The sequence below is a fragment of the Epargyreus clarus genome, unplaced genomic scaffold (genome assembly GCF_041222505.1).
Source record: "Epargyreus clarus isolate Ecla_fem2 unplaced genomic scaffold, WU_Ecla_fem_2.2 ptg000026l, whole genome shotgun sequence".
Lineage (NCBI taxonomy): Eukaryota > Metazoa > Arthropoda > Insecta > Lepidoptera > Hesperiidae > Epargyreus > Epargyreus clarus.
This window is the reverse complement of record NW_027332233.1, coordinates 17,164,205-17,178,335: the sequence shown is the minus strand read 5'-3', so window position 1 is coordinate 17,178,335 and position 14,131 is coordinate 17,164,205. Positions and strand designations below refer to the sequence as shown.

Here is a 14,131-nt window from a genome sequence, read left to right as displayed (position 1 = left end):
TATCAATATCATTCAAATGAAAATTATGATAATAAGGCTTACACCGTATATGACAGGCATAATAATATTATTTTATTTTTAATCTTGTGCCTAATTTGTTGTAGTTTGTATACAATACAAACATTTAACACAAGGTAGATTTGTCAAGACATGTAGGACATGTCCTATATGTAATTAATTTTATTATTCCATACATTCTGTCTCTTGTATTATAATAAGGCTCTATCGAGCGAGCAATAACAGTGAAATGAAGTATTTTTTTTTTCTTTTTATCATCATTTCACAAAATTATGTACACTTTATTTGATAAATAACTGACAAATTATTTTTAGTTTTTAATACAGTCTTGTAATATATAAATGTTTATCTATTGTATATAACATAATTTAACACCTATGTCCAGTCTGTTGTCTCGATATAGTATTTTGAACCCCTTTGGGCATGAAAGTTTTATGTGGTTTCAGTTTAAAGTTGGTAGAATCATTTTTTTACCATGTGGAATGTGTACTTTGTTAAAATTCATATGAAGCAAGAATGATTATGTTATTATGCCTGGTCCTACATATAACTTAAATTTCTGTAGTGTTTTGGTTGAAAAAAAAACTTTTATTATAAAGGAAATGTCATGAATTATCGTCGTTAATCGGTAATTTATGAAATAATATATAAGCGAAATACACATAGGTAATATTTTGTTTTTGATCACTTTCAGTTTTTCTGTATATATTAGAAGAGAGGAATGAGTTCAGTTTTGCAATAAATATTTTTAAGTAAATAAATTATATTTTCAACCATAATTTCGACTAGAATAACGAAATTTAATATCATTTGAATATTTGTTTTGCTTTATAAGACCTTATGAGCTATTTATTTAGTTTACACTTATGTGATGTAAAAATGGGATTTATTGTTATTATATGTATAGTGTAAATTATTTAAAAAAAATTGAACTTGTCATTAAATACGTAATAATATTTTAAATATTTTTTTACATTTCATAAGTAGGTAAGTGCTGGAATTGCCATTATATTTTTTGAATTATCAATTATTTCCATTAGTAATTTTGGTGCGCTCTAATTTAATAGTTCGTAAAGCAAAATAGATTACAGTATTATAGTATTTCAAAAGAAATAATTTATTTCTAATTTACAAAACCTTGATTTGTTATTTTTAATATCATTTTAATATTCCATGAATATTTTCAGTATGCAATTTTAACCAAACCTATTAGGGTTATGATATTCAAAATAATACTATAGTGCATTTTAGAAAGATTTTGCTCTACTTTATCAAATTGTTCGGGATCCTTTTACTTTAGCCTATTTCTACTAATCACATTGCTCATAAAACATTACTTTCATAACATTTCGAACATTTTATAAGTCTGTCTTTTGTACTCCTGCATACATTGTTAAATTATACATATCCTAGTCGGATATCTTATTAATGTTTTGGAGTCTACAATAATTGTTTTAGAGCAAAGTTTTTAGAAAAATTAGGGGATCTTTATCACTCGTGATATTGAAATGTCAGTATGAGTTCAGTGAACTCTGCTTCCTATAATATCAGCACGAAATTGTTACTATTTTGTTAAAGTTGTAAATAAACTTGTTTGTATAGGTTACTACACTATTTTTGCAGTGCCCTTGTACAAAGTTACATAGTGTATTAGTGTAAGTTTTTACACACATTATCATTTTAAGAAAGGTGCCATTTTCATTGGCACAGACTATTATTCTAAACTGTTGTTCTGTATAATTTAATAAAAAGTTCGGAAGGAAGTCATATATATTTTTTCTCTATATTATATTGTCTCAAAAATAAAATCAAGTGTTTCGCGTATGTACTCAATAATAAAATAATAAACTTAAGTGTTTACTACAGGACCCACGGAACAAGAAAAAAAATTCGTTCCGTGAAAGGACTAATGTCCCACTGCACACAGCCATGATCGTCTTGCGAAGTCAAAGAGTGCTTCATATAGTCTACAATAAAGGCCCCCATATAGTATAGGTCAACCACAACAATAGAGAATACTATTTTGTAACAGAAGTTTAGTAGAAGCTTTTGAAAAAGTCTCTGAACGACGTTGTATAACGACAAGTGTTATGCCTATTGTGTTCTCTTATTTATACACATAATATCTTGGCCGTATTAGATTATGGTAACTTACCATTGGTAAGGCAGATTGACTAGTATAGGATGTTTCAACTTCCCATTCAATACGCAAGAGAAGAATCATATTATTATTTATTTACAGTTGGTTGATGATATTTACGAGGAATAGTAACATATAAAACACTGCGGCAGTGTATATCAAACTTCAGATGTATGGTGACTGCTACTTTATTAAATAAAGGAAATTGTTCTCATACAATCTGAATCCATTATGATATTCCCTTATTTAACTTATTGACATTAGATTGGTAACTAGGTGGTCCAGACGAATGGTGGCCGAGATGGCGTATGCTTGGTAACACGTTACTTTCTGTACCGACCTCTGAACATAGGAAGACAATTTTATGTATAAAGAAATAGCAATACCGACGATTTAAGAATGCTTCTTCATTGGCTCTTGATTATTTCTCCGCATTCCCTCCATTATGGAGTTATTCTCACAAAACCACCCCCCTCCTGACTCCTCTCTGATATAGGCAGCACCTCATACCAAGCTATGAGGCGTGTAACAAGGCTTGCGGCCAGCCGAGCCTGCCACTATAATATATTAACTATGTACGACTGTAACAGCAGTGTTAAATACTGCTGTGCTGTTGTTTGCAGGGTGTGGAAAGGGAGAAGTACGTTTTCGAGGCAGTCCAGCTTCGTCCTCAGGGATAGCGACACATCTGTGTCCGACCTTGGATAGGAATCTTAATTTTATCTAGGCAATTTTTGGGCTTTTATCTTTGGATTAGATTACAGTTGTTCATGAGCGGCAGTAGCCACTTACCACCAGGTGGATTGCACTGCTCGTTAGCTACTGGAATATTATAAAAAAAAATGCTACAGCCACATATTATACTTTGCTCATCTCATGGAAATGAAAAAATAAGTTACATTAATAATACTTTATGCGAAAATAAATTACGTTGTTGAAGGATGAATATAAAAATATCCATGATATAACCTTATGAATAAAATATAATGTCAAATGTATATCGGTATATCTGTCAAATACTAGTAAATGTCAAAGAAAAGTCAGTGAGAGATTTCTTTACTTACACAATTTGAGGAAAATATGGTTTTTATCGTAATTAATTCATGAAATATTGTTGTATTCGATGTGCGGACATAAACTGCTGTTATGTGATGGTTTTGATATAATCAGGAACCGATAATTGAACCAAGGTAATTTGTAGCCATTGTATGTTTGTTGTACACGAAGGATAATAAAAAGTGGCATGGGTCGGCAAATGTCTATTACGATTTAGTAATCGTTGTAAAGAAACATTCTTGATTTTTATTGTTTGGATTAAATTAAATGTGTATCGGATGATACTTGGAATGTGTGATAAAAATAAGGTTTGATTGCGCAGCCTGCTGCCATGCTACCATTTTAATAATGGATGTTTGTATTCTTCAAAATAAACATTTCTTATTGTTATTATAATGTATCGCGTTTATGTTGCGCACGTTTGGTTTTATTTTAAGTAGAATTAATGTAAAAGCAAAAGTACGAGAAACATTAGTACTGATTTGTACAATTTGTTTGCATTACTTGTTTTGAATTCCGAAAGTTGCGCTCGATTTGCGGCGCCGAGGGATATTGCGAAGTACTTGCACGCAGTTACTTACGGATGCGTGCACGACTGACGAAAATATGTGGTTTAAATGGGACAAGTGTTTCTGTATTTCTTTATATATTATTATATTTATCATTACTGTAGGCTCCTACATATATTTATAATATATTATTTTCGGTGCTTTGTTGAACAGGTTTTTATAATTGAAAATTAGAATGTATGTGTATGTATTAGAATGTATTTACCTTAAGAGGGATTTACACTTGAGTTGCACCTTTTTGTGAACTTTATATGAGTCATGTGCATCTAGGTGAGTGCACCAATATTTTTCAATGAACATATGAAATCAGTAAACTGTTTACAGTAGATGCTGTAATCTGGCAAATTCATTTTGCAAACTAGTGCTACATTAACTTTGTCTGATTTTGGGGTTCTGCCCCTGTCATCATTTTTTTGTAAAAGAATACCTTGGAATTCAAGCCAGACTACATATGTAACACACATTTGCACATACTTCTAGGGGTCTTGATTAACATAGCTGTCTATAACTCCTTTCTTTATGCTTGTATGCATCCTTAAAGTTTTGGAAGTACATAATATGTTGTGTTTTCTAGCGGATTTTTCAGTGTGATGTTCAGAGTACAATATGAGCAGCCAGCACACATACATGTCGGTGAACAGCAGCCCCAGCACCAGAGTAGGAGACATTGAGCACATCAGTAAGGGATAGAAAATTATATGATTATTTACTATGTTGACCCTGTAATACTATCTATTGTTTAAAGCTTTTTTATGTTATCTCTTAAAGATGTAAATGTTAAATATAAATTGTTGTCGAATTTTTGATAGTCCTAAAATTGATTTTATATCACTTTCCCAAGTAAATGCGATGAAAAGAAGACTACATTTACATTGCATTAAACCATTTAGTTAATTTATATGACAACACTCTATTAGACTAGTATTTAAGTAATTTACATGTTAAGTTATTTAATAAATTTATTTAACATTACTAGGTCACCTCTCTGAGCACATAGGGTCGCTATGCCTGTCCTCAGAGTATTCAGATGTGACCCTGGTGGTGGAGGGGCAGCGCATCCCGGCCCACAAGGTCATCCTGGCCGCCAGCAGCGACTACTTCCGAGCGTTACTGTATGGCGGCATGAGAGAGGCTAATCAGGTACACATTTGAAATTTGGTCATCTAAAATGATATTAATATTTATGGTAGAATAAAATTGCATACGTAATAATAACACATTTTACTGTGTAAACTGTAGCTTTTTAAATTAGAGCTTGTAAGAGATATATGTTATTGACAATATTTCTTTTTCAGCATATTTTACTAGTAAATCCTATTAAATTAAATTTAGTTTAATTATGTACAACAATGATTGATAATGTTTTGCTTCTTATTCAAGTCTGAAGTGGAACTACAAGCACCTCTGCAAGCCTTCAAAGCTCTCCTGCGATATGTTTACTCTGGTAAGATTGGTGTCCCATTAAAATTAATAGCAATTAATTAATATGCTTGGTGCTTAAATCTTGTGGAAACAAATAAATACAAAGTGAACAGCTGATTTTTCCATTGTATTGTAAAAAGTATGAGTTTGCTGTATGTCTTAATAAGAAACTTAATATAAAATAAAGGTTTAACAAAAATGTATTTAGGTCACATGGGTCTTTCGCTACTCCGTGAAGATACAGTGCTGGACATGCTGGGGCTGGCCCACCAGTTCAACTTCCAGGAGTTGGAGTCTGCCATTTCAGACTACCTGCGTCAGGTGCTTGCATTGAGGAATGTCTGTGCGGTGCTAGATGCTGCTAGGTAAGGGTGTATTTTGCTTTAAACCTTACCTTTGTATTAGCCTAGCTCTTGTATTAGCCCCTTCTATTAGTAGTTCAGGTTACAATCCCATAGGATGTATCTCTGATTATTTTAACTATGTGGATATCAGAAATTAACTATCAGATTCTTCATTCTGATAGAAGATCTGCCCATTCGTCGCACATTTATTGGGTTGATGATAATGACTGTTTTTATCATAAAGTGTCCTGAGTGATTATTTTTTAAAGAATGAGTAAAAAAAAGCTTTTTCTTTTCTTTTGTAAAGATCACATTTATATAAACAACTTGTTGCAGATTGTATGGGCTGAATGCACTGTTGGATTACTGCTACAATTTCCTGGACAGGAATGCTACGGAGGTGCTCCAACATGATTCCTTCTTGCAGTTGTCTGTTGTAAGTACTTTTTATGGCACTTTTTATGGTACTGTAATTTTTATGGCAAGTCTACTTATATATTTTCCTTTCAATCTACTTAGACATTTTCCTGTATAATATTAATTTCCCTATAATTGTGTATTAGGAGGCACTTCAAGGGCTATTGGAGAGAGACTCGTTCTTCGCGCCCGAGGTGGAGATCTTCAAGGCGGTGTGCAACTGGTTCAATGCTAACCAGCAATGGGTGAAGGCAGATGGTGGCGTCATGCAGGTATGTCTGCTTGTCTGTACTATTAACTGACGTCATGTACCAACATAACAGTTCTCATAAGAACAATAGTATTGTGGCCTTCTACTAAATTGTGAATATAACATATTTTAACTTCCTTGCTTGATAGCATAGTGTATTGTGATGATGTTTGTAATTCTCAATATTTTAATTTTAGTGCATTCTTAAATATTTTTTGCTGTATAATTCTTGTTTTATATCCATTATCCATCGATTTCCTGTTCATGGATGAGTATAGGAAAATGTAGCAAATATAATATTTTGCATATCACGCCACTATCAGATATATCACACAAATGTGTATGATGGCAGGTGAAGTTACTTGTGTCATATATGCAATGAAATGTAATAACAAGCATTCGCGAATTACTCGCCTACACATGTTGGTGTGTGTTGTCAGGAGAAGATCTTGAAGTGTGTGCGGCTGACGCTGATGAGCCTGGAGGAGTTGCTGACGGTGGTGCGGCCCTTCGCGCTCGTCACGCCCGACATGCTGCTCGACGCCATCCAAGAGAAGACCAAGACCAAGAGCACGGATCTGCGACATCGTGGGCTGCTGTGTGAGTCAATTGTATTTTTAAAAAATGTTTAATTTTATAGCATTTATCATATGTTACATAAATTGTAGTATAATCCGCGCCAAACTGCTAGTCTGCTTTGAAGTTGTTGTGAGCAGGTGCAGTCATACAATTTGCTATGGTGACGCGATTCATTGCTATATTTAGAGCGGACTAGCAGTTTTGCGCGGACCATTGAATCCTCTATTTACAGGTGTCACCACTATTGTATTGTAAAGAGTTTGTTATTATAAAATTAACTTATTTTCTTATAATTAAAGTAAATAGGTATTGATATTTTCTTTTTAAAATGTTAGGCATTCCAGGGCTTTTGATCAGTGGCATTTTTTAGCGTTTTTAAAAAAAAAATAGAATGTCTTGTATAACAAGTGCATTAATTAGCCACGCACTACACGCAACAGCAAACTATGAAGTTGATTAAAAATCTGTGTGATCAACTCATGATTCTCCAATGAATCCGTATATTATGGTAAATGGCCGGCGTACATTAACGTATCAAATGTTAAACTACCCACCAGTGCCGGAGGAGAACGTGGCGACACCGAAGCGCGGCGCGCGCGTGGTGGCGGGCGACATGCGCTCGGCGCTGCTGGACGGCGACACGGAGAACTACGACATGGAGCGCGGCTACACGCGCCACACCATCTCCGACGCGCCCGACAACCCCGGCATCGTGGTGCGCCTCGCCACCACCACCATCATCAACCACCTGCGCCTGCTGCTCTGGGACCGCGACAACAGGTGATTTACATACAACAACAGGTCCACAGATGTGACGTGAGTTTTAGGACAACATTTGATGAATGCAATCCTCTCTTTAATGTTATAAATGCGAAAGAGAGATTGTTTGTTTGCTATGCTTTCACACGGACTACTAAACTGATTGTTACAAAATTTTGCACCCACATCTGAGGTACCTTTTATCCCGTATAAAGTACTGTATAAAGTAGTCCCGTATAAAGTACTGAGGCATAGAAAAAAACAATTACTGTCAGCGACCTCTGAACGCTATCGAAGCGTCCGGTAAAAGCTAGTAATTGAATAATTGTATTCATGTTCCACTAAGTTACAAAATACCAATCAATATGTACCTACGAAGATATACCCAATATTCATCCAGTGATCCATAAATAGTCCAAAATCGCATTATAATCCATGGTACATTTGTACTTGACTCATGGAGAAAGGAGCAATATAAACAAATAGATTGTAACCCTTAACAACATCATGCGTTTGCAGGTCGTACGCGTACTTCATCGAAGTGTCAGTGGACCAAAAGGATTGGGTGCGCGTGATCGACCACAGCAACCTGTTCTGCCGCTCCTGGCAGAACCTCTACTTCGAGTCGCGCGTCGTCCAGTACATCAAGATCGTGGGCACTAGCAACACTGTCAACAAGGTATGTGGGTTTCAATAAATGTACAAAACTTGATTGACTATTGAAGAATTTAATATTTCAATATCATTCAACGGAACACATTGCTATCGAATTGTGACGTCATCTTAAATGTATTTGAGTGATGGATTGGTTTGATTTTGTTTTACGAACGCAAAAGCGATTAATTGATTGAAATATGATATCTTAATATTTCAATGCAATTCCGTCTTGCATTATTTCATCATGCAAGAACCATTTGTTGACAGGACAATATAATCACTAAATAAAATGAAGACTATTTGAAAGCAAATAATAAATTTATATTATTCACCAAGATATAAACAATGCTAGTTAAATAAATACGTTCTCGCACACATCCACGTATACCGCAACAGTCGCCGCAGTAGCTCACGAGTTTTACCGTACTATAAGTATAAAGGTACCTTCTCAGGTGTTCCACGCGGTGGCGCTGGAGGCGCTGCACACGGCGCGCGTGCCGCCGCTGTGCGAGGGGCTCATCAAGCCCGTGCACAACGTGGCCACCGTCGACCTCTCCGCCGTCGTCATCGAGGGCATCAGGTGAGCCGTGCCACTCGCGCCCCTTGATGTCATATAGTGTACTGTGACATTTTATATTTAAGGAGCAGAATTCGTGCTTAGTTAAAGTCCGCGCCAAACTTCTAGTCCGCTCTGAACTTGTTACGCGCAGGTTTAGTTAGCATAATGTAAGAACGCAATAACGCAGCTGTACCCGTGGGCGAGAGCTGGCAGCGGACGAGTCCCGGGGAGAACGCGCGCTGTCTTCGTCCCGCTAATATCTACAATTTGCTATTACGAGGCAACCCGTTTCTATACTTGGAGCGGACTAGCAGTTTGGCGCGGTCTCTACCACTAGTGATAACCAGATGGTATTTATGTGTCAGCCGGTCCCGCAACGCCTTGCTGAACGGCGACACGGAGCACTACGACTGGGAACAGGGCTACACGTGCCACCAGCTCGGCTCCGGCGCCATCGTGGTGCAGCTGGCGCAGCCCTACATGCTGTCCTCGTTGCGCATGCTGCTGTGGGACTGCGACTACCGCCACTACTCCTACTATGTGGAGGTCTCGCTCAACTACTGGCACTGGGACATGGTCGCCGACCGCACCCGTGACGCATGCAGGTGAACCCTGTTTCTGGTGTTACCAAATCAGAAAGTTTGTCTTTAGAAATTGAGACTATTTATATCTTATTTTCAGATCCTGGCAAGTGATATATTTCTCACCGCGCCCGGTTTCCATCATCCGAATCGTCGGTACCAATAATTCTGTTAATGAGGTAAATAAATTAAGTCATCAATAGTATAAGCTCTACAAAATATAATTATATCGGAACTATTGTAATAAAAGTATGGTATAACATTAAAGGCCCGGCCAAATAGAACGCGTATTTTAGCGCCGCGCTAGGCGTTTGCGCAAGAACAAAATCCTGAATTAAAGAGTAATTTGTATCGTGTCAGGTTTTCCACTTGGTGCATCTGGAGTGTCCGGCGCAGGTGGAGGAGGACCCCGCCGCCAAGAAGCTGCGGCCGTCGCCCGCCGCCGAGCCCGCGCGCTCCGCCTCCGCGCCGCTTGCCGGCGAACGTTAGTATTGTTGGCACTTATACCATGTTTTTCTATAATGTAGGAATAGCAAAGAGCTTGCAGTTCACTTTATAGTACATGGTATTGCCGCCTATGGACATGTATATACAATCCCAGATGAGATTACAGTTCAATCTGCGGTCCACCACAGACGCGTTGTTACCTCTGAATTCTGAGCTGGAGCAACTCAGATAAGTATGTCTCCTTTATCATCCATCCTCCATCATATCAAGACAACAATGTTTACTGCTGTTGACATGCTGAAATAGTTGTGGCGGTGGTACCTCTGGAGTCGAACCACAAAAGGATCTGCCACCTGAAATGTTTGATGTGATCTGTAAAGAGAAAAAAAATGGGTAAAATCATAGGATATTTGAATTATGACATTTCTTATATCGTGTTCACTATTTACTGATAAGCTTATTCTGTAGGATCTCTTTCGAAGAACGATTTATATATAATTTCTAGCGGGTCCGAGTAACCCGGAGTCGCGCGCGCGCACGCCGTCGCCGCCCGCCGACGCGGAGCCGCCGCGCCGCGCGCTGCCGCCCGCCGAGACCGCCACCGAGGCCGCCGAGCGCTACGACGACTGACGGCACCGCCCCGCGCGCCGCCCCGCAACGCCGCCCGCCCCGCCCGCCGCGCCGCCCGCTTCGCCGCCCGCCGCACCCATCGCGCCACCCGCCGCGCCCTACATTCCGGCCGCTCCAATGCCATACGATCCGTATGATCCACCCGACGAACCATACATTCCACTCGACGCAGCGTACGCCCCGCCCCTGGAGCAGTTCCCTCCGCCGGACGAAATGTACGACCCGCTCGACGAGCCGTACCATTCGATCGACGAATCGTACGACGAACCGTACGACGACGAGCTCGATGATGCGTACGATCTGCCAGTTCGACCGATTATCCGATTCGACCTGCGATATGTTCAGCCTGTGGAGCCGTACGCTGCGGGCGACGCGGCGTACGCCCAGCCCGGGGCACCGCCGCCCGCCCAGGCCGCAGCGCCGCCGCCCGCCCAGCCCGGGGCGCCGCCGCCCGCCCAGCCGGCCGCGCCACACGCCGCGCCGGGCCGCCGCCAGGACGTCGCAAGGCGGAGGACGTGGAGACGACGGCTGCTCACCATTCGGTTTAAACCCCGCTGGAACTAGGATCTTATTTTTATAGGGCTGCATTGGAATAGATGCAGGAAACGTGAACAATCGTAAATTCTCAGATGCTGAATCTTCTATTGCTGAAGTTTTTTCTTTGAAGGAACAGTTCTTGTGAGATTATTGCCTGTGAGTTTTTCAAATCGTGACTGGGATGACGCTAAGAGGGACGGAGCACCGTGAGCCCCGATGGATAAAACTAGACCATAAATAAGAGTATAGTGTTGGTAATTGTAGCTTTGATCCATTTCGAGCAACAAATTTAATTACATTATTTAACATGAATGAACTTGCTTGCTGATAATTCAATTTGTTGTTGGAATACATAATTGTCATTAAAAAATCAGGCCTTTGCCATACTTGAGTACTATTCAAACACATACAATTCATCAGTACTTTACGATTAACAAATATGTATATACTTTTCATCATATCATAATCTATGTAATTTAACAATTTTGTAGATTTTTTTAAGAAATAACAGTAACATTAGTTCCAGTAATAAAAATAATGTATGTTTACCTGAAGGCATCGAAAACAAGAATGTATTAAAATAATAACTTTGAATGTGAGTTATTCACGCGTTGTGGATATATTCTCAACGTATTCCAGTAGATCCTTAAGAATTTTCTGCTTCTTGGTCAAATTGTCTAACATTAATTACTATATTTCATACTTTTATCATTTCATTATTTATTTAATGTTTTACGTATTCGCAAAGTCACGAACGTAACGTTTTTTTGCAGTCATTTTTGAATTAAAGAGACGATAATACGATATATTTGACATCGTAAAATTGGTACAAGAATATTGTTAGACAATTTGTCTGCTGTTTAGTTCTTATCTATAAGTAGTGTTTTCTAGTCTGTTATCTGTTGAAAATGTTTTTAATCTATAAAAACTTATTTAATTTTAAGAACATGTAAGTGAATCCGAAATTTTTCTTTAAACAATATTATATCATTACTTTTATAAGGCGATAGATAATAAGTGCTTATTGATGATGGTGGGAATTTTAATTTCAGCTTGCTCTTAATGCAAATGTCTTTGCTCATTGTATGTAATTTAATTATATGTAAGCCAAAATGTAGTGTTTATGTTGTTTGTTAAAACCTTCATTATATCCGTGTTTAAGAACACATGAATGAATCAGTAGATTTTACATATTCTCTGTAGTTTCCTGAGATATATCTTTAGATTATTATAATATAAGTTATTAGCATTTTACTATATTTCCTTTATTTAAAAGCTTCGTTGCTAAGTTAAGTTTTATGTTGGTTGTGATGTGCGGCGGAGATATGGTTTTTTATGTGTTATAAAGTAGGTATGAACGAAGACTAAAATGAGGTAGTTGGGACGTGCAAATGCAACCATAACGCATTTTCAAGCAACAACAGTTAATTATTATTTTCCAATATATTAAATGGGTCTCGAATAAACTATATGTTTAGGCGAATATGACAAGACACGATAGCAGCTGTCATTTAAAGTTTAAAATTTCCATGTTGTTCAACATGAAATTGTCATTTAGAAACTTAAGTTTCACGAGTGAAAGGTATGTTGCATGATAAACGTCTCCATGAAGTTCTAACAAATCTAACTATGCCCAAATGTCTAACTTATGTGGCTACACACAACAAAGTCAAATATACAGAAGAATCAATTTGACTCCAATGTTCGAGTAAAAATAAATTCAAGTATCATGGATTATTGAACATTGAAAATTGTTTAACAAATAATAACATGGCTACAGCATGAAATGCTCAAGGTTACCTGGCAAATATGTGTATTTTGTTTTGTAATCTCAACTGTACTAAATACGCGTAAGGATGTGGAAAACAAGAACTGTGATAGTTTAGAACCTGCGTCTCGGGCGACAGGGAGCCCTGTGTACGTCCGAGGATCATTTTAATTTTTGATTATTTGTATTGTTTACATGTAAGGCAAATATTATAAAGCTTTTAATGTTTTAATAAAAGGAATTAGATGCACGAGTATGAGTTTCTTATGATGTTGGTAAATGTAACCCCCCCCCCCCGCCCCCCCCCCCTCCCCACTAACAGCGAACGTAAGCAATACTAATACACCTTATTGTTATATAAATATTGAAATCAAAATATCAATATGGAAATTTTATCATTGATTTATTAAATAATAATAATCATTTATTTCAGATATTATAGACAAAGATACACATACTTAAATACATAAAAGGATCACAAATACTTTAAGATAATTTGTAGGCTTAATTGCTTATAAAAATATTTACTTTTAAGCTAATAAAAGGTGACCAATAGGCATAGTCAAATACTCTATTATACCATGGTTTAATTTTCTTTGTTTACCTGATATTTTTAAGTGGGAAAGTTAAATAAAACATATTACTTTTATTTGAGTCGCTTTATTGTCATTCACAAGTGCATTCCACTAGTCTCTACACACTACAGACATTCAGATACGCTGTACATCTGTTACCCTACGTTTGGTACACAATGACACATGGCTCACATCTTTATTCATAAAATAATCAGTAAATACGGTAAAAGATAGGATTTATTATATAATTTATAAGAAAAGTGCATATGAGTGTTCATACGTTAAAAATCTGAGCGTTATTGCATTAATATTTTTTATCTTAAATATTCATAAGTAATATAATAGTTAAGAAATACTGTAGTAATGATTGTACAATATTAGGAAAATAGAAAAAGAAAAATAGTTATAAAAAGTGTCATTGCGCGTCCCTACATCATCGTTACGTGACATTACAACAACCGCTCTCACGACAGACGGGAGATTAACAAAAACAAGAAACAACTAACCGACTACTTACAGTAACTACTTATAAGCTCTTTTATATTGGAATGTTCTACGTCGTTTGAGATTGCATGGCATTCAAATACTTACTATGTCATAGATTCTGATAGAATTTTATCATTTCTTAGTGGAATTGAACAGCGGCCGATAGAAATCGTGCAATGTATGTTAAACAAATAGTGAAACTAATCAATATTTTTTAGTTTTTTGCGTAATTGTTACGTTATACGACCACTGTCAAACCTCACGAACCAATAACATTTAATGTTAACGGGTCTTAAAGTAAGTTTTTGTAATCGGATATGCGTAGATATGTCTTATA

The 14,131-nt window shown here is 37.2% G+C and overlaps 1 protein-coding gene across 1 annotated transcript; it reads left to right on the top strand.

The window, feature by feature from the left end:
• Window positions 1-3,163: 3,163 nt before the first annotated feature.
• On the top strand, window positions 3,164-12,989 carry BTBD9 (BTB (POZ) domain containing 9). The gene is made up of 15 exons (XM_073087953.1): window positions 3,164-3,348; window positions 4,358-4,462; window positions 4,760-4,923; window positions 5,164-5,227; window positions 5,414-5,570; window positions 5,886-5,985; window positions 6,113-6,238; window positions 6,657-6,816; window positions 7,353-7,575; window positions 8,074-8,233; window positions 8,664-8,791; window positions 9,136-9,375; window positions 9,452-9,530; window positions 9,712-9,835; window positions 10,304-12,989. Exons 2-15 carry the CDS (start codon window positions 4,390-4,392, stop codon window positions 10,426-10,428), a joined length of 1,923 nt encoding a protein of 640 aa, XP_072944054.1. The 5' UTR covers window positions 3,164-3,348; window positions 4,358-4,389; the 3' UTR covers window positions 10,429-12,989.
• Window positions 12,990-14,131: the final 1,142 nt, after the last annotated feature.